The 26,937-nt window shown below is 39.6% G+C and overlaps 2 protein-coding genes and 1 non-coding gene across 5 annotated transcripts in view; 1 reads left to right on the top strand and 2 right to left on the bottom strand.

The window, feature by feature from the left end:
• Positions 1-26,937, top strand: part of LOC110912331 (wall-associated receptor kinase-like 2) — an 82,216-nt gene that overhangs the window by 20,434 nt on the left and 34,845 nt on the right. The gene's annotated exons all lie outside the window — the stretch shown is intronic.
• Positions 4,184-4,290, bottom strand: LOC118487012. Its single transcript, XR_004880179.1, has one exon. It is a non-coding gene; the product is annotated as a small nucleolar RNA R71 (small nucleolar RNA).
• On the bottom strand, positions 16,010-18,725 carry LOC118486398. The gene is made up of 2 exons (XM_035982822.1): positions 17,816-18,725; positions 16,010-17,741 (listed from the first exon to the last, which is right to left on the bottom strand). The coding sequence occupies exons 1-2, from the start codon at positions 18,498-18,500 to the stop codon at positions 16,870-16,872; spliced, it is 1,557 nt and encodes a 518-aa protein (XP_035838715.1). The 5' UTR covers positions 18,501-18,725; the 3' UTR covers positions 16,010-16,869.

The raw sequence follows: 26,937 nt of genomic DNA, 5'->3' as shown, positions 1-26,937 counted from the left end.
GATGACACTAAATTTTTAATGAAAGAAAGTACTAATTACTTCTACACCAAAAGCATTTAAATTATAGTCATAAAAGAAGATAAACAACTAACCATAAATAAATGTCATGTAGGACTATGACTTGCTATTTCAGATAAAATATCTAGCATTAGAACACCAAAATAAAATAGAATGATCTAATTGGAACAATAAATTTTATTAGTGACCTAATTGAAACACTTCTAAAACATCATTACTATTCTGTGACATATTCTCTATTTTTATTGATATACCAACTTAACAAGAGTTGATATGATGAAGACTATGGTCAAGTTTACATTCATTTCCATAATTTTTTTTGGTATCTAAAATCAATATGTCACTTCTTCATCAAAATGCCATAGTAATAAATTACAAACAAATAACTAGTAAACAGACAACAACTTGTGACGCAACCCCATTTTGAATTGCAAAACCAATCCTACTAAAAACGAAAGGGTTATTGGATTTTATCACCCCTAACTATCGGCTTTTGGTCGTTGTCATCCGCAACTAACACTTTGACACCCGGCACCCCCAACTTGACTTTTTGTTTGTGCTGACACCACCCATTTAAATCTCCACTAACTGGGTTTGTTTTTTGTCCGACCTGGCACAAGTTTGTTGAGTTGGGGCTGATTACGTGGCGGTGATGTGTCTTTAACCTTTATCTCCTTCTTTATAACACCAGACAAGTCCAAAACAAACCCTAACTTCCTCATAATCATCTGGCGAACTTCCGACGATCAATCAGTAATATAACCATTCTTACTCTTCAGTTTTCGTTAATTCACAGATTCTATAGAATCTCGTTGGGAAACTTTCATGTCTCCGGCAACACCGCTTTTATATCACAGCTTTTAAAAGTTAATCGGTGATATAACTGTTTTTATCATTCAGATCTTTGTGAATTCACTGATTCGTTGAAGATTTCATCGTAAACTTTCATTTCTCTTGCCACACAGCTTCTGTATTACAACTTTTAACGTAAATCAGTTATATAACCGTTTTCTTGTTAAGATCTTTGTGAATTCACCGTTTTCTTTTTCGAAGTTGCTCAAAAAGATGTATTTCTTGAACAAAAATGCAAAGAAGCAGTTGAATTTGAAGAGTATTTTAATCAAACTCATTAAGAAAAAGGAACTGTTTCTAATACGAAAATGCAAAGAAGTTCTTGAAAAAGAAACAGTTTTGAAATAAAAAGAAGATGAGCTGACACAAAAATGCAATGTTTTTGAAAAAGAAAATGAGATTTTAAAGCAGAAGTGTTCAGCAAAAATAAGAATGTTGGGTGTAAACAAACTAAGTCGAGTCCGAGCTTGCCTAGGTAGGCTTGAGCCCAGCTCCTTAACTTTAAGAAAGCCCAAGCTCGGCTCATTTCCATTTCCAAAGCTCAAGGTTAGCTTGAGCTCGACTAGTTATTTATTAGTTATAATTGTTATTACCTTTATATTTATAATTGCAATTTTTGTAAATAATCATATTATATGTATCATTTAATTACCTTTATATTTTACATTATATTCATGACCTACTCTTCCTAATATATATAGAGCTTACTAGGGTTGCAAACAAACACGCCTTAACGAAATAAATGTTTGTTATGGAGTTAGAAGCTCGATTGTAAATAAGCCGACCCGATTTGTCAACCGAACAACTTCGAGCCAACCCCAACTCAGTTCAATAATTGCATTACACTTTAATGTTCTTTTATAGATCTTCACTTTATTAATGTACGCATTTATAGTATTTAAAAGAAACTTATTTTAGTATACAAATTGTTAAAATACACAAAATAGAAAATAGTTAAAAGAAACGTATTTTGGGTGTACAGATTGTTTAAAGACAAGCATTAAAAAGCATTAGTTTACAAATTGTTTAAATACACAAAAAGGGGGAAACACTCTTAAATACACCAAAGGAGCGCCAAAACCAACGAGCAGGGAAATGAGGGTTAATTAAAAATCATAAATTTAGATAATCGTGCTCTTAACTTCATGTTATTCTTGAAGATGGTGAAATCATATTGGGAAATGAGGATGAAGATGCTGACGAAAGGTTATAACCATAGCATTAAAGGTCAAAATCATCTTCTCTCTTTTCTAAACTTTACTACTAGCAAGTTTGATAGCAATATAAATAGAAAGATGATCAAATATGTTGATGAACTTTTTGATGAAATGGTAAGGGATCCTCTCCTTCCTCTTCAGTCATTCAACAAGCTTTTGAGTTCAATTTTGAAAAAAGGAGCATAGGGTTTTGATTCATGTGTTTAGAAGAATGAACATGATTAACCTTCCCATAGACATGTACACCTAAAACATGGTTACAAAAAGCTTGTCTGAGTTGAGAAGAGTCAATTATGGATTTAGCCTTGTTGGTTTAAGATTTAGGTTAGGATTTAAGCCCGATGTGGTTACTATTGGGACATTGACGGATGGTCTTATAAAGGAAGACAGTCTTCTTGAGGCTAGTAATTTGTTTGTGAAGGTTTTTAATGAAGACCTGTGTGAGCCATAGTCACATGGTTCGTGGTATGCTCCGGTACGGGAACGTGAAACGGGATCGCAATTCGCTAGGTCTCTAAAATTCGGTACGAGTGGGGGTAGGCTCATTTCGGATCGCTTTGATACGATGTACCATAAAATGTGGTATGATGTACATCTTATGTTGAAGTTAACTATTAATAAGTTGGAGGCTCCTAAAAGCAAAATCTTGACATAGTTTGGATCAGCAATACCAACATCCTTCAAAGCAAGATCTAACATGAATGAAGAGAAAACTTAAAAACAAACTTGACAGAATTTGGCTGGAACTCTTCAGAGTTGCTCTACGGATCAAATCGCTCTGAATTAGAGAAAATGGACTTAACCATGGTGTTCGGAACATCGAAATTAGTAGAAAAAGTGTACCTTTGGCCTGAAAACCGGTGCCGGTACGTGCCGCCGTGGTCCGCCGCCACAGCTCCGCCGTGTGGTGGCTGGATTATGGTCGACGGATCTTGTGTTCAAGAGAGAGAATGTAGAGAGAGGTTAGAGAGAAGGGAGGTAGAGAAAGAAAGTGTTTGTGAAGAATGAAGGAGGTAGAGGTATATAAGGGTTTATATACCCAGGGTTTGGTGGAGTGGGTTTGAAGCCCATCAGCCAAGCCCATTATTCTTCGGCCCACCATTGTCTGCACACAACTCCGTTTCAGCTTGTTTTTGCGTCAGAATCCTTGTTTTCTCGCGTAAATTTCAATATATATTAGTTTATAAATTAAAAAAATATTTTTATGCTCAAAATATTAGTATTTTGCTAATATAGTATTAAATGTCGCGCACACATGGGCTGCGCGTTGATCTGCTTGCTGATTCTCGCCATTTTAATGACCCGAAAGTTACTGTAACTTATAAAAATACTTTTTCAATAATACATAAGTATTCTAAACATATTTATTATGATTAACGCACAAATTCTTGTTATCCCTTGCGCAGTGTTACAGGAACAGAGACACGGGGCCGTGTCAACCTTCCAGTATCTGGGAACTTGAAAACAGAAACTTTTTCTGAACACCACGGGTCGTGCTAACACCAGCACCGGGCCGTGCTATTTTTCTGACCAAGCATTCTTTTTGTTTTTGTTCGCATAAAATCACACAATTTTGTATAATTCGTAGGAGATACAGTTTGGTGCATAACCTTCACCTCCGACAAAGACATAAAAGTACCGCTTGACGAACCCGGGCACTTTTCGAGAAAAAGACTTCAAGCCAAAAACCGAAAAACAGCCTCGACCCAAACCCCCCTATGGCGGATCAACACACTCTCATGGATTACCTACGGCTTACGGTCGGTAATCTTGGAGCCGCTATTAACCCTCCTAATGTCGACGCTAATAACTTTGAGCTTCGACCACACTTAATCCAGATGCTCCAAAATTCCGTCACTTTTCATGGCCTATCCGATGAAGATCCCCATTTACATATTACCAACTTTTTGGAAACATGTGACACCTTTCGGATCAATGGAGCCTCCAACGATGCTATTCGGCTTCGTATGTTCCCTTTTTCCCTCAAAGACCGAGCAAAAGGTTGGCTAAACACCCTCCCAAGTCGGTCCGTACACACTTGGGATGAACTTGCCCAAAAATTTCTTTACAAATATTTCCCTCCCGCTAAAACCCCCAAACTCATGACTGAGATTAACACCTACTCTCAAGAAGACGGGGAATCATTGTACGAGACATGGGAAAGATTCAAGGAACTATTAAGGAAATGCCCACAACAAGGTCTTGAACGTTGGCAACAAGTGTCCACTTTCTACAATGGACTCTTACCACACACAAGGCAACTCCTTGATTCTGGCTCCGGGGGACTACTTGAGAATCGGCGTCCCGAGAAAATATATAATCAAATTGAAGAACTTGCTCAAAACAGTTTTCAATGGCACACTCCTAGGGGCTCAAAATCCACAACCCTGGGCGCCCACAAAGTGGATGAAACCACTTCTGTGACAACTCGAGTTTCCAAGATTCCACTTTCGCATTTATTGCACGTTCACTGTTTGTTTAGTTGTTTACTTGCACAATTGGTTTGCTTTGTAACTGTATATGTTTTGGTTCGATAAAGTGTATTGTAATTGTGCATGGTTATGTGTTACTTATGAAAGATTTGACAAATGCATGAACTTGGTGGTGAAACTGTAAATTACATTGTGATGGGTGTGCCTTATGTAAAAGATGATACTTAGGGGGTGAGTAGAGTAGTTAGTGAAATTTTAATCACTCTTAACCCTAATCTCCTTCACTAATCATCACACAAGAATCAACATACGTACTTTCACATTCTCCAATCCTCTCTACAATCATCTTCTTCATCATTGGCAAGCTCTCAATCATCACTCTTGATTCCTCTCTTTATCTCGAATCAATCCAAGGTAATTGTTTAATGATTGTTTGTTGTTAATCGTCGATTGATTGATTCATGCTAAAACCCTAGTTCTTCATATGATAGTTCTGTGATTATTGATTGATTCTGATTGTTGTGAAATGAATATGATTAGTTGTGTAATCCCTAGCATGACACTAATATGTCTGATATGATGAAGATGTTCATTGTTGATTTGATTTCTGCAATGCAAATGTATGAATTAGGGTTTCCTGATCGTAAAAACAAAAACGTAACTGTTGCATTGTAGTTGAATGTTCATATAATTGATGGTTTGCCCAATGTTTGATTTTACATGTAGTCCGAACTCTTGTAAAGATATCAAGGTCCGACTTTTGATTGTGTTGTAATGTCCGAACTTTATGTGTATATATGATCCGAATTTCATTACATTGTAATAGTCCGAATTCTTGTTAAGGAAAGCATATGTATCCGACTTTTGCTTATTTATATATGTGTCCAACTTTTGAATAATATGTATGGTGTGTCCGAACTTTTATTAAGGAGACATGAAGTCCGAGTTTTATCACAACCCTTGAGTCCGAATTTTGTGACTTTGGGTGGTTTGTATACCCTTGTCCGAATTTTAGATAACAACTCACATGGTCCGAACTTTATATATGAAAATAAGGTGTCCTAATTTTATATAGGGGTTGATGGTCCGCGTTTTTGAACAACACATGGGGTCCGAACTTTTAAGGGTTTTAGGGGGAATGATGTTGTCCGAATTCTTTTAAAGCTTATGATCTAGTCCGACTTTTAAATGATGGGGGATGTTAGTCCGACTTTTTAAATGATGGGGGATGTTGTCCGAATTTTTAAAGGCAAAGGGTCCAAACTTCTTGTGGAGCACACTAAGTCCGACTTTTATATATATATATATATATATATATATATATATATATATATATATATGCCTAGTCCGAATTTCCTTATGATGTAACTTAGTCTGACTTTTGTGACATAACATAAGGCCCGACCTTGTGATATAATGAATAGTATGACTTTTAAGTGTTGATGAATGATCCGACGTTTGTTGATGAATTATCTGAGTTTACTTATGATGCTTATGGTGCTAAGTCAAAACCCTGTATGAGGAACACTTTGCATGTTACTGTATATTGCTGAATGTAACTGTATATTATTGTGTGTTATCATTCTGTACATCACTATCACACAAATCACAGTTGTTTGAACATCAAAGACTTGTAAACCCTAATTGAATATAAACACTTACATCGAGTTATGTGCAATGTACCTTAGGCCGTGTGTAACGGACCTAACTATTAATTAACACTAGAAGCAATAACATACCGAGCAAACCAAGGTGAGTTCACACTCTTACCAAGGCATGGGATTTCCGGGGTTTGGGAATGGGATTGAATTAATGAGGTTGAATAGATACCTGTACTTACACTGTTACTAGACTATCTACCATCGTCCTCGGATGCGCATGACACATACGTAAAACCTACGTATACTTGTACTCATCACTGTCCTCAGGTTGCGAAGGACACTCACGTAAAACCTACGTGAACTCATACTCACTACTGCCTCGGTTGTGTCAGGCACTTACGTAAAACCTACGTAAACCCCCGCGTACCCCTGTCCTCGGTTGTGAAGGACACTTACATAAAACCTACGTAAACTTTGTACGTACTACTGTTCTCGGGTTAAGGAGAACACTTATGATTACAAATAGTCTAGTGTATATACAACTATGGGAAACCCCCACCAATAGAACATACTATCGGCCCAGTAGAGCCACACGTTACGAAAGGAACTTACTGTTACAAACTTACTTACTGTGAACTCGCTCAACTAGTTGTTGACTCTCTGTTACATGCCTTGCAGGTCGTTAGGTATACATGGAGCTTGCACTAGGAGGCGCGGTCGTTGTGGATAAGAATCGTGAATGCTAGATTTAAACATTATGACATTACACACTTTATTTATGATTGGGCTTTTACTCATTTGCTTCCGCTAAACAATGATATTACACTTATGTTATGAACACCTTTCATATGGATTGGTTTAATTACATTTACTTTTACTATTTATGTTGTTCTATATGATTGGTGGCTTGATCCTGGTCAGTCACGCTCCCAAGCGGTGATACTCCGCGTGTGGATTTTGGGGGTGTGACAACTTCTTTGCAAGCCCAAATCAAAGCTTTAACTGCTAAAATAAAGAAACTTGAATTAAACAAAATGGCTTCGGTTATGGCTTGCGAAGGATGCGACAGCCCCCGTGAAAACTGGAGTTGTATGAAAGATTTATAAAATCAAATGGAAGTGGTAAATAACCTAAATAACCGGCCACGACCATCGGGAGCTCCAAGTAACTCTTTCACTCCTGAGTGGCGTAATCATCCCATCTTTAGTTGGAGGGAACCAGGAGTAATAACCAACAAAATCAAAATCAACGATCTAACTTTCAACAACAACCCTGAAATGAGCAACAAGGTTTCCAACCACAACAACAAAGAGGAAGAGAAAGGTTTGAAGATCTCATCACTCGCCTTTTCTCCGAATCCGATAAAAGGTACTCGGAAAGGTTCATACAAACTGAAGCGGAAATTAGAAATCAACGGGCTAGTGTTCAAAATATAGAAAAACAAGTAAGCCAACTTGCCAAAAATTTCGCCGAGAGACCATAAGGAACCTTATCTAGTAACACCGAAACAAACCTAAAAGCCCAAGCAAACATAATCACCCTAAGAAATCGGAAGGTAGGACCTGAAATTGAACCAACCCCACAACAACCCGATCCAATCCCCATTAAAACACCCATTACCAATAACCAATAAAATACTCAACCCCAAAATACCGATACAACCAAACCACCTCCGGTCCCTTACCCCGTCCGTTTACTTCGGCAAAAGACCGACGAGCAATTCACTAAGTTCGTGAGTCTGCTTAAACAACTTCACATCAATCTCCCTTTTGTTGAAGTCCTCACTCAAATGCCAAAATACTCCAAGTTCATAAGAGACTTCCTCACTCACAAAAGGAAGATTGAATCCATTCAGCAAGTCACCATAAGTGAAGAATGCTCGGCGACACTCCTCAACAAGCTCCCCCAAAAGAACATTGATCCCGGAAGCTTCACCATTCCTTGCTCCATTGGTAGATCACCAATAAGCAATGCACTAACCGACTTGGGGGCTTGCATTAATCTAATGTCGGCCTCTGTGTTCAACAAACTTGAGTTAGGTATGCCACATCCTACAAGGATGAGCATTCAACTTGCAGACAGGTTGGTGAAATACTGTAATAAGCGATTTCCTATTTTATTTTATTAAATATAATATGGGGGGGGGGGATAGAGCACGGTCCTCCCAACACCCGGAGTGATCCCACCCCGGGAGCCGCTACCCGACCAAACTAGCTTCGCGGTGAATTCCTCTTGCCGAGTTCTTACCCTGGGCGACATATGCCACTGCCAAGACTCGAACCCGGTACCTCTGGGAAGAGGTGGGTGTCGGTGGCTAACTGGGCTACCCCAGTTGGTTAATAATATAGTATAATTGTAATAATTGATTTCTTAAAATAATATTTATTAAATATAATATAAACTTATCATTATAAATCTGATTAAATAATGACAATATAATAAATTAGTTATCAAATTAGAAACTTTTAACTTTAGAAGCATGACTAAAAATTTAATTTACTAAAAAAGGAATAACTAAGTTAATAATAAAAGAATAACCTAAAGTTATGTTAACGATAACATTAACAAAAATTGAATAAGGACTAATTACAATAATACAACGCTTAAGTTTGATTAAATAAGAATAAAAGTAATAACATAGTTTTGTAAAAAGAAAAAATGAAATAGTAAAATTGGTTTATAACTCTTACAAATAAGATAGAGTAAAACTCAATATGGAGGAGGTGGATCTTTGGAGAAGTGTCTATGCTTTTAACCTACCAGCTGTCCTTCCCTATGTTTAACTTCATGGCAAAGGACAAAGGTAACTTAGCCAGAAAGCTTTACGACCTTACTTACCTCATATATATACACATGTATGTCCCATATCTATTTAGACTAACATCAACTAAGAAGCGATCAAACCTATACATATGTTCACTATCACCGCTCCCACCCTGTAGCCAGCTTCCAAACATCTTGGAAACACGACGTCACCACGAAACCGATATTGTTACGGCGGCCTTTTTGTTATCTCGATTACATCTCATCTCCAACATAAGGTAAAACGTAACCCCGTATACTTTCATTTACGTTTTTATATTGACGACGGGGGTAGCCCAAAGACAAATAAAATTATTAATATGCAAAGGGCTTAAAAGGTTGAAAGGTTCATTGGATGAAAAGCTGTATAATGAGTGAATCGAGGAACAGTAACTAGTCATGTCCACCAACTCATCTCACCAACTCACGCTCACCAACTCACAAAGTCAGAGCAGGTCTGTACAGGCACACCCTATTAACCAGGGGTCCAAAGCCTTGAACCCCAAAAGGGGAAACCCTCCATAAGCAAACAGGTTCCGCTAGTATGGTCCATACCATTTCGAGAGGTGTCTTCCACTATAAGAAGACAGCTCGAAGACACTTCCTGGACATTCCAAAAAGCAGAGATTCCTTAATCTCTTGTCATTCAAGAGTTCTTTGTCACCTCCAAATAACTCCTCATCAAATTCATCTCATTTGCTTTCTTTTCTGAATTCGAGCTAGTCTCGAAGAAAGAACTTCAAAGCAAATATCTCAATCATACTAGTGAACCTCCTTCCACGTTTTGCAAACGTGGAGGGACCCCGCGACCTGCGTTAGGCAAAACTGAACCCTTCAGCCCTTTTGCCTGACCAGCTAAGCTACCATCCTTGGTCCCGTGTTTGTTGCATCAACAAGTTGGCGCCCACCGTGGGGCTACGCCGCTATTTCTCCTCAAAAGAGACCTGGTACGTGTAGCTCCTTTCATTCAAAATCACCATGTCAGAAAGTGGATCTCCGGGGGAGGTGAACCAGGTTCCTAACACCTCTACCCCGGGAAGTGGTCAAGCTCACACAGCAATAACAACGCCTTTTTCAACTCCGGGGAGTACACCCGAGTTCCTTACCTTTAACACACCGACCCCGTCCAGATCCGGAGCTCCGTCTCCCAACGTCGGTGTGTCCGACACTCCTACACGCGTTGAACTCACCCCCGAGGGGGTCGCCAATAACTTCCTTGAGCTAAGATCACTCCTTAACCAACATGTGAACAGAGAAAGGGAAAAAGGTATAAGGATTCGTCTAGACTATGACGAACCTGAGCCGACGTTGTCTCCTGGACCACCTCTACCACCCTTCGTTACAAGAGGGGAAGCTGGTCCCAGCAACCCTTCAAACTTTCATCCTTATTTATCTACTATGACAAACCCCACTGTTCATCCCGTTCTTTCTTCCCAACCAACCGCTAGTGGTACTCCTCTGGGACACGAGTTAACCCTCGACCAACTCCTACAATCCCCAGTGACTAGTTGTCCTACTTCTCTGAGTACCACATGGGAGCAAGCCCTGTCCGTGCTCCCTTTAGCACGAAGTGCTGTTGCCAGCACCCCTCTTGAGGTAAGTTGCTCGGTTGGTCCTGGAAGCCTTCAAGGTTTCAATTTCGTGCCCAATGTGATGTCTCAGATGATAGCCCACTTCCCTTGGCAGCACTTCATCAATCAAGTGCTGGCCACCCAGGGAAACCAAGGCAATAATAACAACGGAGGCACGAGACCTGAAGAGGACTTGGCTAAACCTTACAAGCCAAGCAACCTTTCATGCTTTTCAAGACAGATAGCTGATTATGACTTCCAGTCAAAAATCAAAATGCCTGCCCACATCAAAACGTATGATGGGACTGAAGATCCAGAAGATCATCTTCAAATCTTTACTGGTGCTGCTCGAATAGAAAAATGGTCGAATGCTGAATGTTGCCTAATGTTCATGCAAACCCTCATTGGGTCCGCTAGAATTTGGTTCAACGACCTTCCTGCTCAAAGCATTCGAAGCTTTGATGATCTCAGCAGAGGCTTCCTGGCAAACTTCTCCCAACAAAGGAGATACGTCAAAGACGCGACTGTAATCTTCCAAATAAAACAACGAGATGACGAAAGCCTACGAGCATTCATTGAACGGTACAAAAAAGAAGGGCTAACCTACGTGGGGGCTGATGAGAAAATGAGGGTTGCCGGTTTTATGAACGCCATAACCTCTAAGTATCTCACACGAGATTTCAACAAATCTCTACCCAAAACCTTGGAGGAAGCCCTTGAAAGAGCCGAGGCTCACATCCGAGGAGAAGAAGCTGTTGATATCAAGGAACAAAGGAAAAGGGGTTCTGGTTGGCGAAGTAGCAGTCCAGCTAGAAAAAGAGGCAACTTCAACTCTTACGACAGACGCCCAAAGGGTTCAGACCCTCGAAGGGTTGAAGGGCGTAACCCTTCAAGCAGAGATAAAAACATGAGTTTCACTCCTCTCACCAAAACCCCTCAGGAGATCCTGGCAACGGAAGAGGTCAAGCAAAACTTCAGACCTCCCAGGCCTCTTCCCAAAAGTCGGAAAAACGAGAACTCCACTCAGTTCTGTGAATTCCATGAAGAAAAGGGACATCACACCAATGATTGCTTCCAACTGAAAAAGAGAATTGAAGAGGCTGTCAAGTCGGGAGAACTTGCACACTTGGTAAAAGGAGTCCGAGACAAGATGGCTGAAAGCAAAGGAAAGGAAGTAAAGATGGTGTACTCTGATGACAAGGCCCCTTACAAGAAACAACGCCTGGAAGCTTGGGAGCTTCAGTGTGTCTGCTTCCCCCCAACAAAGAAGGACCCACTACCTGGCCCTCTTGTGATCGAAGCCCTCGTGGGGACATTACAAACATGCAAAGCATACATAGACACGGGAGCAGCCACTGAAATCATGTTCGAAAAGTTCTTTAACCGATTAAGCAATGAGGAGCGTTCAAGGCTTCAACCCTCCGGGACTTCCATAAAAGGTATCGCTGATATAACCTTGAAACCTTTGGGGCAAATAACTCTTAACGTATGTTTCAGGGAAGGTTTAAAGGAAAGGACTCGATCACTAACCTTTGTGGTTATCAATATCCCTTCCAACTATGATGTGATCATAGGGAGGCCCGGACAGTGTGCATTTTACATGGCTGTATCTGTTGGCCATGGCACTGTCAAGTTCCCCACTGAGAGAGGGATTGCAACCCTTCAACCCTCACAAGAAGCTTATCTAATTGAAGGAGAAAGCTCCAATGACGAGAAAGACAAACAAGGGTTAGTCATCAACCCCAAGTACCCTGAACAACGAATAAGGGTCAACCCCAACCTTTCTCAAGAGACTCTTTCATACCTTGAGAAGCTGCTAAAACATCACAGCGATGTATTCGCTTGGTCCCCCGAGGATATGACCGGAATCCCTCGAAACATTGCTGAACATGAGTTAAGAATACCACCAAATATCAAGCCAGTGGTGCAGAAGAAAAGAAGCCTGGCACCCGAAAGAAGCCTAGCAGCTTGCCAAGAGGTTGAAAAACTTGTATCAGCTGGCATTCTTCGAGAAGTTAAGTACCAGTCATGGATTGCTAATCCTGTTATGGTTCGAAAACCTGATAACTCTTGGAGAATGTGTATAGATTTCAAAGATCTTAACAAGGCTTGTCCTAAAGATTGTTACCCACTCCCAGAAATTGATCTCAAGGTTGATTCACTCACGGGATACCCGTTCAAATGCTTTCTCGATGCATACAAAGGCTATCATCAGATCCTCATGAAAAAAGAAGACGAAGAAAAGACGGCTTTCCACACCGACAAGGGCATTTTCTGCTACCAAAAAATGCCTTTTGGCCTCAAGAACGCTGGAGCCACTTACCAACGGCTCGTCGATAAAGCCTTCGAAAGCCAAATTGGAAGAAACATGGAAGCTTATGTCGATGACCTGGTGATCAAAAGCAAAACGGAATACCAGATGCTTGATGACATCCAAGAGACCTTCAAGAATCTTAGAAAAATCAACATGAAGCTTAACCCGGAAAAATGTTCGTTTGGGTTTGATGAAGGAAAATTCTTGGGTCATATTGTGGGAAAGCAAAGCATCAAGGCCAACCCCAACAAAGTAAAGGCTGTTCTCGAAGCTAAACCGCCAAGAACCAAGAAGGAGGTTGAAAGCTTGAATGGGAAGCTTGCAGCCTTGAAACGTTTTACATCAAAACTGGCCGAAAGATCTCTACCATTCTACAAAACGCTCAAGAATTGTTCAGATAAGAAAGATTTCAGATGGACCGATGAGGCTGAGGAAGCTTTTAATCAAATGAAGCAGCACCTTGCTTCACTGCCAGATATCGCAGCACCAGAAACCGGGGAGCTCATATCGGTATACCTCTCAGTCGCCGATGAAGCCATCAGTGCCGTCCTAACCATTGAAAGGGATAAGGCTCAGGTACCCGTCTATTTTTTCAGCAAAACTTTAAAACTGGCTGAAACCAAATATCCTCCCCTTGAAAAATTAGCCCTAGCCTTGGTCCAAACAGCCAGAAGGCTTAGAAGGTACTTCCAAGCACATCCTATACAGGTGGTCACTGACCAACCTGTTAAGAACGTGCTTGAAAAACCTGAAAACTCGGGAAGATTGGCAAAATGGGCAGTGGAACTAGGTGAACATAACATCACCTATGTCCCACGAAAAGCAATCAAAGCTCAGGTTTTGGCTGACTTCCTAGTAGAAATCCCAAGCCAAAAGACTGAGGAAGTAAACACCACAACCACTGAACCCTCCAACCCTGAAGCCTGGAAACTATTCACAGACGGGGCTTCAAGCGTTGAAGGGTCAGGAGCTGGTATAATCTTGATCAACCCTGAAGGGCTAGAATTCACGTATGCTCTTCGTTTCAACTTTCAGACCACCAATAACGAGGCTGAATACGAAGCACTGATTGCTGGTCTCCGGCTAGCCAAAGAAATGAAAGTCAACAAGCTTGACGTGTTCACTGATTCACTACTAGTATCAAGCCAAGTCAATGACAGCTATGTTGCCAAAGAACCCAACATGAGAAGGTACAAAGAAAAGTCCAAGGAATTAATGAACACCTTTCAAGCATGCAACATCAAACAAATTCCAAGATCCCAAAACAAAAGGGCAGATGCCTTAAGCAAATTAGCGTCCCTCACATTCGCCCACCTCACAAAAAAGGTGTTGGTTGAAGTGTTGAAGGCTCGTTCAATTGATGAATTGGAAGTACAAGATGTGGTCACCGAGGAAGATCCAAATTGGATGACTCCCATAAAGAAGTTCCTTCAAAACAATGAACTACCCAACGACCAAATGGAAGCTGAAAGGGTAAAGATCAAAGCAAGACAATATGTGTTGCAAGGAGAAATCCTCTATAAAAAAGGATACCTTGCACCATTATTAAGGTGTGTGGGCCCTGAACAAAGCAAATATTTGGTCAAAGAAGTGCATGAAGGAATATGTGGAGCTCATTTTGGAGCTAGATCGGTGGTTGCAAAGCTTATGAATTTGGGATATTTCTGGCCTTCAATGCATCGTGACACCGCTGAGCAACTAAAGAAATGCGATGCCTGCCAAATCCACTCACCGATACCAAAAAGTCCCAAACACGACTTGGTCCCCATAACCTCAGCGTGGCCATTCCATAAATGGGGAATGGACATTGTCGGTCCATTCCCTCCAAGCAAAGGGGGAGTAAAATTCCTATTGGTAGCAATCGACTACTTCAGCAAATGGCCAGAGGTTAAACCCCTTGCCAAAATCACAGGAAAACAAGTCATAGACTTTGTTTGGGAGAATATCATATGTCGCTATGGGTTACCAGGGGAAATTGTCACCGATAATGGGAAACAATTCGCCGAGAAACCCTTCAGCCTTTGGTGCAAGGAGTACAGGATCAACCAAATCTTCAGCTCAGTGGCCTACCCGCAATCAAATGGCCAGGTTGAAAGAACCAACAGAAGTATTGTAGAAGGCATCAAGACAAGATTGGGGAGATATGAAAGTAATTGGCTGGAGGAATTGCCTAGCGTTTTATGGGCAATCAGAACGACGGAAAAAACAAGTCACAAAAAGACACCTTATAGCTTGGTATTCGGATCCGAAGCCGTAATCCCAGCTGAAATAGGAGTTGTAACCCAACGAGTTGTCAACATGGATCCCAACGTAAACACACAAGAGACCATGTTGAACTTGCAACTCCTAGAAGAAGCCCGGGATCAAGCAGCAATACAAGAAGCCAAGTACAAACAAAGGATGGAGGCCTATTACAACAAAAAGGTCAAGAACGAAAGATTCAAGCCAGGGGACCTAGTCCTCAGAAACAATGAAGCCAGCAAAAAAGAAAACCAAGGGAAACTAGGCCCAAAATGGGAAGGTCCCTACACCATCCTCGAAGCACACAAGGGCGGATCCTATAAGCTGGCAGATTCAGAAGGCAAAAGGCTTCCAAGGCACTGGAACGGAAAAACCCTTAGAAGGTTTTATGTTTAGAAAGTTTGGTTTGTAGCAAAACAAAAACCTTTTGTAAAAGCAAATGTTGCTTGAATGAATGAAGTTACTTTATCAAACTTGTCTTTCTATCCTAATATCAGGTTGAGAACCTAGCAAAAAACTCCATGGCAAGGGCCATGTAAGGGGATGAGCTCCCAGGCCATATCGCTCAATAGGTTCAAGGGTTGAATGGACCTATATAAGGGGTGAGTTCCTAAATCAATACAACTCCATGAGACTTATCAAAGAAAAACAATAGTGTCTCATAGACAGGTTTGAACAGCCTACACCAATCGTTCCTTAAGTCTAAAAAATGTACCCAATAAACAGACTTACGAAATCAAACAAATCACAACGAAATAAAAGAAAAGGATAGATACTACGTCTTGATGATAAACACTAAGGCAAAGTGACTGCAGCACTGAACCCTTTAAAGTGTAAAAAACATAAAGACAAAGTAAACAAAGACAAGGCAAGAAAATAAAAATAAACAAGCCCATCAACCAAACATACAAACCAAATCAGAAGCTACCGAAAGTTCAACCAACAGGCACTGAGGTTGAAAGGTTAGAAGCTTCAACCTAGCAACAAGCACGCAAAAAGCTTGAAGGGTTGAAACACCACAAAACAAACCAAGCAAACGAAACAAACAAAAAACATCAACCATCATGTCATAGTCAAAAAGGTCATAAAAGACCTTCATAAGGTAGACAAAACAAGCCCTAGTGGCTTGCAAATTAAACTAGTGTTCAACGGCCATATAGGCCTAACCAACCATGGGAACCTTAAGGGTCCCCAAAACCTAAACATTGTTTAAAAGATTACAAAACATTAAAGTGTTCGCTAAGAAAGCTACGAATAAATGTCAGTTATCAGAAGGCTTAGAACCTTCACCCTTAGACTTCTTGGCTTTCTTTGTCTTCTTCCCCTTCACACCTTCTTCACCACCAACTGCAGAGGTTTCCATACCAGCATCTTTCAATGTTTCAGGCAGACTCGAAAGGGTATCATCACTGTCCCCGGAATAAGACCTCTTCCTCGACAAAGAGCCCAAAACCTCAGCACAAACCTTCTCATTCAACCCTTCAGGCTTCAATCCCTGTAAAACAGACAAAGGCTTACCAAAGCAGGAGGATACCTCATGAATATAAGGGTAAGTTAGCCTCTCCATCTGCTCAACAGAAGCCTTGAAAACATCAGAAGCCTCGGGGCGATACATGGGTGACTTTTCCAAAGGTTGCCCAGATTCATGAAGTTTATAGCCAGCAGCAAGGCCTTGATGCTTCCCCAGGTTCAGCAGCTTTGTGTAAACATCACCAAGGGCAGAGTTAAACTCCTTGGAATGCAAAAGGTAAGTCACAACCTGCTGGAACCCATGCTCGATCAACCATTGATTATCCACAGTCACCTGACCAACCGAAGCTTTCAACCCCCCTTCTCTTCACGAAAAGCCTGCTGCTGGACAGACAAGGCCTCTCGATCAGCCTTCAACTTCAGCAAACTTGCTTCAAAGCTCTTCTTCAGGTCACCCATCTCAATGGCATGCATCTTCTTCAGATCCTCAATCTCCTTCTTCCAAGCTGCCTCCTTCTCTGCAAACCCAGCCACTTCCTTCTTCATCGATGCAAGGGAGGATTTCATTTTGTCTTTCTTTTTAGAAAAATCCTCATACTCCCGCATCCTCTGGCGAAAGCGTGTAATCCCTTGGGGAAGCATGGCTGCAAGGTTGCAAGTAGTTAAAACCATGCGAGATAACATAGTGTCATCATCCATCTCAGCAATAGCTTCACGAACGGAAGGAGGAGCAAGATGACTAAGAGCATCTTCACAAACAGCAGCATCCTTAAAAGTGTCATCATTCTTAACCAACCAAGCAGGCACATAAGTGCCCTCAGGGTTCAACCCTTCAACGTCTCTGCTCGACGATTCTTGAACAGGGGTAGCAACACCCTTCTTCCCTCGAACCTTCTTACCACGCACAACTAATTCCTTCTCCTTCTCAACCTCCACTTCAACCTGATCCTCAGAAACCTCGATATCATCACTCAAATCCACTGGTTCAGTAGAAGTGGATTGAGGAGTAGCTTTCAGTAAACGACGAGATAACCGGCGAGTTGAAGGCTTGGGAACATTGGACTTGGTAAAACCCTTCGCATTTGCAACACTGACATAACCTGAACCCTCAAACCTCTGCTCAGAGGTCCTCACAACAACATTTTCACCCGGAACAGTCGGAGCATCTTCAAAAACCACATCGGACGTATCGTCACTCTTGATGAAGTCCAAAGCAGACATAACTGCCAAAAAACAAATAAAGAAAATAAGTCACAAACAAAGTAAGACGAAAAGGCATAGGGGAGAAAATGCATACCAAGGCCATTTCTCATCAACACCGGATCCCGATCAACTTTTGCCCAAATATTACTAACCCCTAAAAGCACTAACAAATGTTCGGGAAAAGGACGAACCCTGGAAGGGCACCCCCGAATGGCTGAAAGAAAGGCATCATTTAATTCAGACTCGGAAGGCTCCGGATCGTTGAGAACAGCATCCGGATGCCTCCACACCATTTTGAAAGGAATGATGGATTCAGAAACCCAGAAAAACGTATTCTTCCATGATCCAAGGGTCGTAACCATGGAGGAAACGAGACAAGTTTCAACCTTTGTGTTCTCAAAAGTAAACCAATCACCATTTTTGGCTAACCGGAAGAACCTCCGAAAGAGCAACAATGAAGGATCATAACCTAAAGCACGACACAGCACTTCAAAGTGCAAAACCCTAGCCATTCCTTTCGGATGTACTTGCCCAAAAGACACTCGATAATACTCAAGCAAATTTAGAACAAAAAACGAAAAAGGGTAACGAAGATTAGACCACTCAAAATGCCGACAATACAAAGCAATAAAACCAGGAATCGGTTTGTCAATGGAAGCATCGCAAGCAGGGGCGGTTGGATTAAACTGTTTATCAATACCATGTTCAAGACAAAACAGGTCTACCTCCTCTTGTGTCAATCGAGAAAATGACCTCGCTAAATCCTTAAGGGCACCCATGATCGGAAAAAGTAAAAGTGAAAATGGAGAAGAAAACTAACCTGAAGAAGGAAAAACTGTGAATGATTGAAGGGAAAATGATGAAGTTTTGTAACTGTAAAAATGAATATAAGAGTAAAGTAAGGGTATTAAAGATAAAAATAAAAATCCCTGCCAATCCGCCGCCTGACACATGTCCAATCAACTGTCAAATCGATTAAATTTCAAAATTCAAAAAGTAACCGCCTCAAACCCTTCAAGCCTCCAAACAACGAACCCTTGAAACCTTTACAAGACATGCATAAAAGTCAGAAGTCTTTGAGCATAATACCCCAAAAACCTCTGACTTGGGGGGCTGACGACGGGGGTAGCCCAAAGACAAATAAAATTATTAATATGCAAAGGGCTTAAAAGGTTGAAAGGTTCATTGGATGAAAAGCTGTATAATGAGTGAATCGAGGAACAGTAACTAGTCATGTCCACCAACTCATCTCACCAACTCACGCTCACCAACTCACAAAGTCAGAGCAGGTCTGTACAGGCACACCCTATTAACCAGGGGTCCAAAGCCTTGAACCCCAAAAGGGGAAACCCTCCATAAGCAAACAGGTTCCGCTAGTATGGTCCATACCATTTCGAGAGGTGTCTTCCACTATAAGAAGACAGCTCGAAGACACTTCCTGGACATTCCAAAAAGCAGAGATTCCTTAATCTCTTGTCATTCAAGAGTTCTTTGTCACCTCCAAATAACTCCTCATCAAATTCATCTCATTTGCTTTCTTTTCTGAATTCGAGCTAGTCTCGAAGAAAGAACTTCAAAGCAAATATCTCAATCATACTAGTGAACCTCCTTCCACGTTTTGCAAACGTGGAGGGACCCCGCGACCTGCGTTAGGCAAAACTGAACCCTTCAGCCCTTTTGCCTGACCAGCTAAGCTACCATCCTTGGTCCCGTGTTTGTTGCATCAACATATATATACATGTACTAAACCTAATCCATAAATTAAATTGTAAAGCAAAAATGGCGTCTGCGTTCTTTCAATGTTTCAAACAAAGAAGATGATATAATAAATTATTATATTACATTTGTTAAGATGGGTCAGTTCATTTAGTATAACTTGATGGCTTTATTTTGATACTTAAAAGTTATTTTATATGTCTATGTATAATATTATATTCATATTCATATTACAAATTGGTGATCATACTTTAGTCTTTTATATACCTACTTAATTATTAAAATATATCAGTTTTAAATTTTACTTACTAGTCTTTAGAATTTTGTTTTATAAGTATGTAAAACCCATTTAATATATCTTATTCAAAAGACAAAAAAAAATTGTTAGTTTTGTTATTAAATTATACTAGTATTTCTGACTAGACATTTTTACAACATCTTATAGATCAATAACCAAGTACAAAATCAAGCAAATGAATATTACGTATGATTTGTATATACACAAATTTAGTTTCATCTAAACATGTAACTTACCTACATATGTGTGTCTATATAAATTTATTTGATCATTGTATGGATGAAGTTAACATTTTCAAATAACTAAAGGTTTAAAATTAATAATTCTACTTTACGTATAAGTTTTGTAAATTCAATGAGACAATTTAAACCAACAGACACTAAGAACTCTAGCATTTTTAACGGGATATACGTATATGTAGATTATTACAAATATTGTAGATTATTATGTTACCCAAATCATTCCCTTTTTCTGTGAGGATAACCAGAGACCCATCATTGTGGCATAAAATGATGTGGCACCATCCATGACGGTGAGTTAAGTTCACGACGTCTCTTTTGTTTTAGTCTACGGACTTCTGTTTAGAGCAGTGTTGTAAAAGTCGGCCTACTCGGCCTTGTACTCGGACTACTCGGCCTTGTACTCCGACTAGTCAGCCTTGTATTCAGAATACTTCGGACTTGTACTCGGCCTACTTAGCCTTGTACTCGGACTACCTGGCCTACTTGGCCATCTACTCGGCATTATACTTGGTGAGATTTGAACTTCAAACATGTTTAATTTTGAATTATACTCATTTTAACATGAATTATGCTTCTTTTAACACACACACACACACACACATATATATATATATATATATTATACACCAATTAATTTTCTTTGTATTTATCATGTCCGCGTACTCCCCGAGTACTCTGATTACTCCCAACTCCCCAGTCGGCCGACTACGGACCGCCTAGCGACTTTTGCAACACTGGTTTAGAGGCGTATGGATCGATCCTAGGAAAAAGTAAATAAAGTCTGATATCTGGTGAATGGTCGGTGTGATTTTCCCACACTCCTTCCATGTCTAGATACATAGGCTAGCTACCCTGTATCAACCTCTGTAATAAAATGAACCTTCTGGACTTCGGGTAAATCTGTCTAACGTATTATGATAATATTTGTTATATTTATTTAATATATTTTGAATTACGAAAACTTAGCGTTTTTGCCAAAACAAAGGATTTTTGAAGAACTTAGCCTTTTTCTCAAATAAAATAAGCCTTTTTGTTTCCCTCTATCCGCGCACCGGGCAAAACTTTCAAATTTTGCTCAGACGTACGTTTTTGTTTTTTCTTCTTTACGTTAGGTTATCAAGACAATCTGGGACGGGATACAGAAGAGTGCTCCAGTATATGAAAAATACATCGTAGAAATAAATCTATTAAATTAGACATCCTATTTCCATTAAGTTGTTATGCCTTGTAATACTTTCAAGTATATATGGAATTATGTTTTTGATCTGACTCTGTAATAGTGACACGTCGATCCATTCCGGGTTGGGGTGTTACAAATACCATCAACTTGTCATAGAAAATCTATCGGAGAATTTGTTTTTCCGGCCGACTTTGTTATCTTAGACATGGAAGAGGACACTGAAATCCTGTTCATATTAGGAAGGCCTTTCCTTGTCACCGCAAAGGCTATGGTGGATATGAGCGACGGGAAACTAACATTCAGGGTTGTTGAAAAGGAGATCAAGTTTGAGGTGGGACAGCGAGCGGAGGATGATCCGGTCAAATACCTCAAAGCGATTGACTCAAGCCTAGACGACGCTCTTCAAGGATACAACTCAGGATGCGAGTCATCCCGCTTGGGTAACATTTGACCGACTTTGGGTCTAGCCAAGGACCCTTATAAACATGGCGCACCATGGAGGCATTCCATGGACTATCCATTAGTTAAGTAGTTTTCTAAGTTTAATCTTTAGTTTAATGTCTCTTTTAAGTTTTATCTTTGTAGGAATAAAGCACGCTCAAAAGAGGATGATGGACGATGAAAAATGGATCCCATGCATATAAACCAGAACCACCCGCTTTAAAAACTGCAAATCAGTGTCCGCAGCACGGGGCCGTGCCATCAGGCACGCCCCCGTGCTCAACTGTCTGATGTCCAAAAAGTTTCTGCCAAGAAGGTGGCACGGGCTGTGCTCACCCAGCATGCCCCCATGTCCACTATACTGTAAGTCTTCTATTCAACATTGTTACCGGCACTTTGGCCACGGGGCCGTGTCCCCATAGCACGCCCCCGTGCTACAAGTGCCAGTAACAAAAAAAAATGTTATTTTTACCCACTTTTTACACATTTAATAAAAAACTCCTATTTGGTACACATTAAGGACAATGTGTAATTTAAGTGTGGGGGGGTGGGGGGGATGATAAAACCTTGAATCGTTTGTCCTAAAAACAAGCCTTACACAAAACTCGCCTTGGAAGCTAATCACCCCAAACTTTTTCAATTTTTTTTTTATTTTCTTTTACTTATCTTGGTTTAGTTGGGTAAAATAAGTTCTAACAATTATATTTTTACTAATTTACACCTGATAGAGTCATGATAAAAAGAACCGATTAAGAAAATTATAAAAACGGGCATACCAAATCTTTATAAAATTTGATTATATATACATTTTTACACTATAACCCCTTTTTCACAAAAGTGAGTTTTGAGCCTTTACCGAGCATATAAATACACATCTTTATTAATTGCTCAATTTTCGTTTCTTGTGTGAATAGTCCGTTTGGTTCTTACAAATCTAGAACTTACCAAAGTAATACGTTCCAAGTCCTTACCGACGAAAATCCAAGTAAATGATGGAGGCATTAGGATCAAACTCATTTGTCACTTCAAACCCTTATTTTCCTTTCTTTAACCAAAACCATCCCCCTAGATAAACCCCTTTGAGCCTTAACCCTTTCATTTCTAAACCCGCAACACCCACATCCACAATCTTTTTTATTCACACCCTTTTATTTTTGTAAAGAGATTGGTTATAAAAATTACAAGTATGGCTCAGTTTCTAACATTGGAAAAAAAAACCAAAGTATTTTTTTTTGGTTTTTTTTTTTTTTTTTTTTGCTAAGCCACAAAGCAATGGAAAAATTGATACTTTTTACGCCTTTCGCCATTTTTACCAAACACACCTACCCAAACCACAACCTACCCTTTAAAGCCCTCTTGATATTTACAAGGGTTAAACGCCAAAATGTAAGAGGTTTGATTGTGTTTCAAGCCTATAGTAGGAGTAAGTTCCAAACCGGGCACAAACATTTTCACTTAAACAACTTCGGCCGAGTGTTGAGTGACCACTTGTGAGGTGTGTAAATTTGTATATAACTAAATGAAATTTTATAAAGGCATGTTATGCCCAAAACAAATAATCTTTCTTAATTTGTCTTTTAAATAAATCATGACGAATAAGATTGTAAATAAAATAAAAACAAAATAAATTTAGAACTTGGATTCCTGACACTCTAAAGATAAGCCCAAAACCTTCTCTTCTACCTATTCCGTTTGGGTTTGTAAGCCACATTATAGAGTTTTGCTTGAGGTCAAGCAAAGATTTAAGTGTGGGGGTATTTGATTTGCGTAAAATACAACATATAAATTATATCAAATACGGCGTAAAATCAACTCCTTTTGTGTACTAATGTTGGAAAAAAACATGTTTCTTTGTTCCTTTTTAATTTACAGGGTCAAAAGAGCTTAAACGCACAAAAGGAGAAAAATAACATCAAAAACCAACGTAATTACAAAGAAGGAGGATTGACACGACTCGCCAAGCCCCCATCCACATCCAAACCAACAAAATAACAAGATCAGAAGCTCTGGCACGGGGCCGTGCCCACCAGGCATGGGTCGTGCCCAGTCAAGATTCTCTGCAAAAGAAAAGACAACAACAAAAGACAAACTAGATAGGCCAACACGGGGTCGTGCTAAGGCAACACGGGGCGTGGTCAACCCTTAGATTCAAAAACATTTGAAAAACAAAAATTCAAAAATATTTTGTTGCATTTATGGGAAATGAAATAAATTTTCACTATGTGGATTAAGTCTGACTCATGTAAGACCAATATTTAAATGGTCAGACTCTAGAGCGATATGTTGGTAGGCTTTATCCTGATGGCTGGATTCTTTGACTGGTTCTGTGCAGAACACTAAACCTTGGCCTTACGAATGTGGTGGTTTGGATAATTTGTTGGTGATTGAGCGTTTCGTTCCCCACGTATTTATAGATGATTTTGGTGAGGTTTCGTTTGTTTTTATATATATTTTATTGTTTTTTGTAGTTTTTGATGGATAAGCGGTGACGATTCTCGCTGTGTTGTCATGTCTTTTGTTTCTGTTTTTTGGATTAACATGATTTCATATTTGATGGTGGTGTGTGATAGGTACGCTCTGCATAGATAAATAATACTTTGAGTAATACTTGAATGTGGGTTTGAGGATTTGATGATTTGTGACAGTTCACGATGGTGGTGGTAGGTGTGGTGGTGGAGTGGTGGTGAAGGTGCGGTGGTGGAGTGGTGATGGTGAGGTGTAGGTAATTATTTTTATATATATTATATATAAAAAGTTTATGCATTAAATACTTGTTCCTTGTACTCATATGCATATAAGACTTGTACTTTGTGTGTAAATGACCAAATTACCTTCATAGTTAACAAACTTGGTGGATGGTGTTAGAAATTTGGACTCAAATGGTTAAGAAAATTGGTTATAGGGACTCAGGGCGTAAAACATTTTGATTTTGGACTCACGTGGTTAAAACCTGTAAAACACAGGGACTCAAAAAGAAATTTACCCTAATATAAAATTGAGTGAATTTCAAGTTTTGTCCCTTATCTTTATAGTGAAGTTTAGTCGGTGTACTTTATCTTTCAAATTGACGAGTCTTGTACTTAATGTTTTAAAATCTTGCACGTTATGTCCTTTAGCCCTAACATAGTTAGATTTTTCTGTAGGGTATTATTGTCATTTTACTTTTCAAGGACTAGTTGTGTAAATAAATTAAATACCTAACCATTAAAAAAATAAAAAATTAGATATATCTCTCACCTCTCTCTCTCCCATTTACCACTAACATCCACCATCTACCATCACCACCACCACCCACCTCACATAACCTGTTGCTATAACCACTACCCACCACACAACACCTATCTCTCATCACACGAAAACCCAAAACCCAAAACCCAACACCACGGGATGAAAGATCGGTTGGCCGGGAAATCGTTTGGCGGTAGGTCTGTTTTTTCATTCGAAACCAATGTTCTCTCCATTTTAACTTTGTCGAATTCCTGCAAAAGAAAACTCACAATTTTAATATATCTAATTCAAAAACATCAGATGGTTGAATATCAAACTCTTAAACTTAATCATCACCAAAAATCAAACAACAATAATCATCTCTACATCCAGTATCATCATCAAATGTATCAACTGTGACAACCCTCATAATTACAGGTATTCGTACAATTAATTAATATTAAATTTGTGCTTAACGACTGTGCTTAATTACAACTGTTGATATAAACTGCTTTATGATTTCTGCATCATACATACATGTGCATCACACTTCATACTGTCACACCATTTACTACACACAAACTTTAGTGACAAACTTGATGCACGAAGCACAGTTAGCACAATGAGCGGATAACCCAGAAATATACTGACAGTGCTAGTACATAGACAGACAATGTTTTGAGGCATGTATGAGCCAGAGACAGGGTACTACACTAGTATGGAGTGTAGGGAAGTAAGAACCATAAAACTGCGTCACTAGGAGATGGTTTCAGTGCCGGAAAGTGCCTAAAACTCGCAAAAAATGCAGAATTCTGCATTTATTAACAAAAATTCAGCATTGTAACATGCTAGTAAGGTGCAAAAATATGGCAAAATGGTCCTGTATGCTTTCCTAAGTATCGGGGATTCAAAGGGTCACAAAAAGTTACAAAAAGAACACTGTACGATATAACTTAACACTTTAACGGAACGATATCTAACCGAACAACCGGACATTACCCGGAACACCAAAATATTGCTAGAAACATTGTTTAATTATTTTTGTGCTAGTCATGATCCCCGAACACCCTAACTCCCACTAAAATATCTAGTAAACTAACTAAACTAACTATATGGTTGGTTTTGGTTTATAATCTAACTAGTAGTTACATGTTACACATAGACCCCCTCCCCCTAGCCTAATCGGCCATCACCACCACCATACCTCTTAGATTTTATCTAATATTTTATTTAGATCTTTGCTTGATTTCTTGAACATAATATTGTGTGAAAAGATTATAAGTATAGTGCTCTAAGATCTCCATCATATCATTCATATCTTCACTCAACATCACCTCGGTTGGATCGTCGTGTGACCCTAAACAGTCATTCTGAGTAGTTCATCATCAGATACAAAGGCGGAATCAATATAATTGATGTCAAACAACTTGTTCCTTTCCAATTATCTTCTTATATTGATTTCCTGAGCTTTTTACAAATCAAATGACAAACGGACAGCACCGCGGCTCAGATACGATGACTTAATTCCGTATGAAATGAATATGGACAACAGGTATTTATAGGGTTGATAATTCCGCACGAAATCATCCCAAGCGAAATTAAGAGTTCAAGCGAGATTAAGTAATTCCATGCGGAATTACTAATTCCGTGTGAAACATCTAATTCCGTGCAAGATTCTATAATTCCGTGCGAAATTACACAAGTGTAATTTCGTGCGGAATTACCCTAAAATACTTTTTCTCGATTTCCGTGCCCTGATCTATCTAGTACAATACAAGACTCAATAAAGACGAAGTTAACAGACATCAGTGCACCAACAGACTCCCCCTTGGATGTTGACGAAGTCTTTAGCATCCTGTCTTCAGTCTTTAGTCTTGATCTTTCGTTCTCTGCCATAATTGTATTTGACATTGTAAAAGCATCCTTCAATATTCTATCTTCAAACTTTAATCTTCAATCTCCCCTTTGAATGTTGATCCAGAATTTTGACTCCCCCTTTCGCAGACTCCCCCTCTCGATAAGCTGGGATTTCAATTCTGGTTCAAACTTTAACAATTTCTTTGCCATGGGGATCTTGATTCCTATTTCCTGTTTCTCAAACATATAACATTACAATCTATTCAAACTTAAAC

The sequence above is a fragment of the Helianthus annuus genome, chromosome 14 (genome assembly GCF_002127325.2).
Source record: "Helianthus annuus cultivar XRQ/B chromosome 14, HanXRQr2.0-SUNRISE, whole genome shotgun sequence".
NCBI classification, from domain to species: Eukaryota; Viridiplantae; Streptophyta; class Magnoliopsida; order Asterales; family Asteraceae; genus Helianthus; species Helianthus annuus.
This window is presented reverse-complemented; position numbering and strand designations above follow the sequence as displayed.

Bases quoted from the DNA above. Each gene is read 5' to 3' on its own strand.
- LOC118486398 (XM_035982822.1), bottom strand. From the start codon at position 18,500: ATGGGTGCCCTTAAGGATTTAGCGAGGTCATTTTCTCGATTGACACAA. The intron at 17,742-17,815 runs GTATGCATTTTC...GTTTTTTGGCAG, and splicing joins GTTGATGAGAAATGGCCTTG to TTATGTCTGCTTTGGACTTC.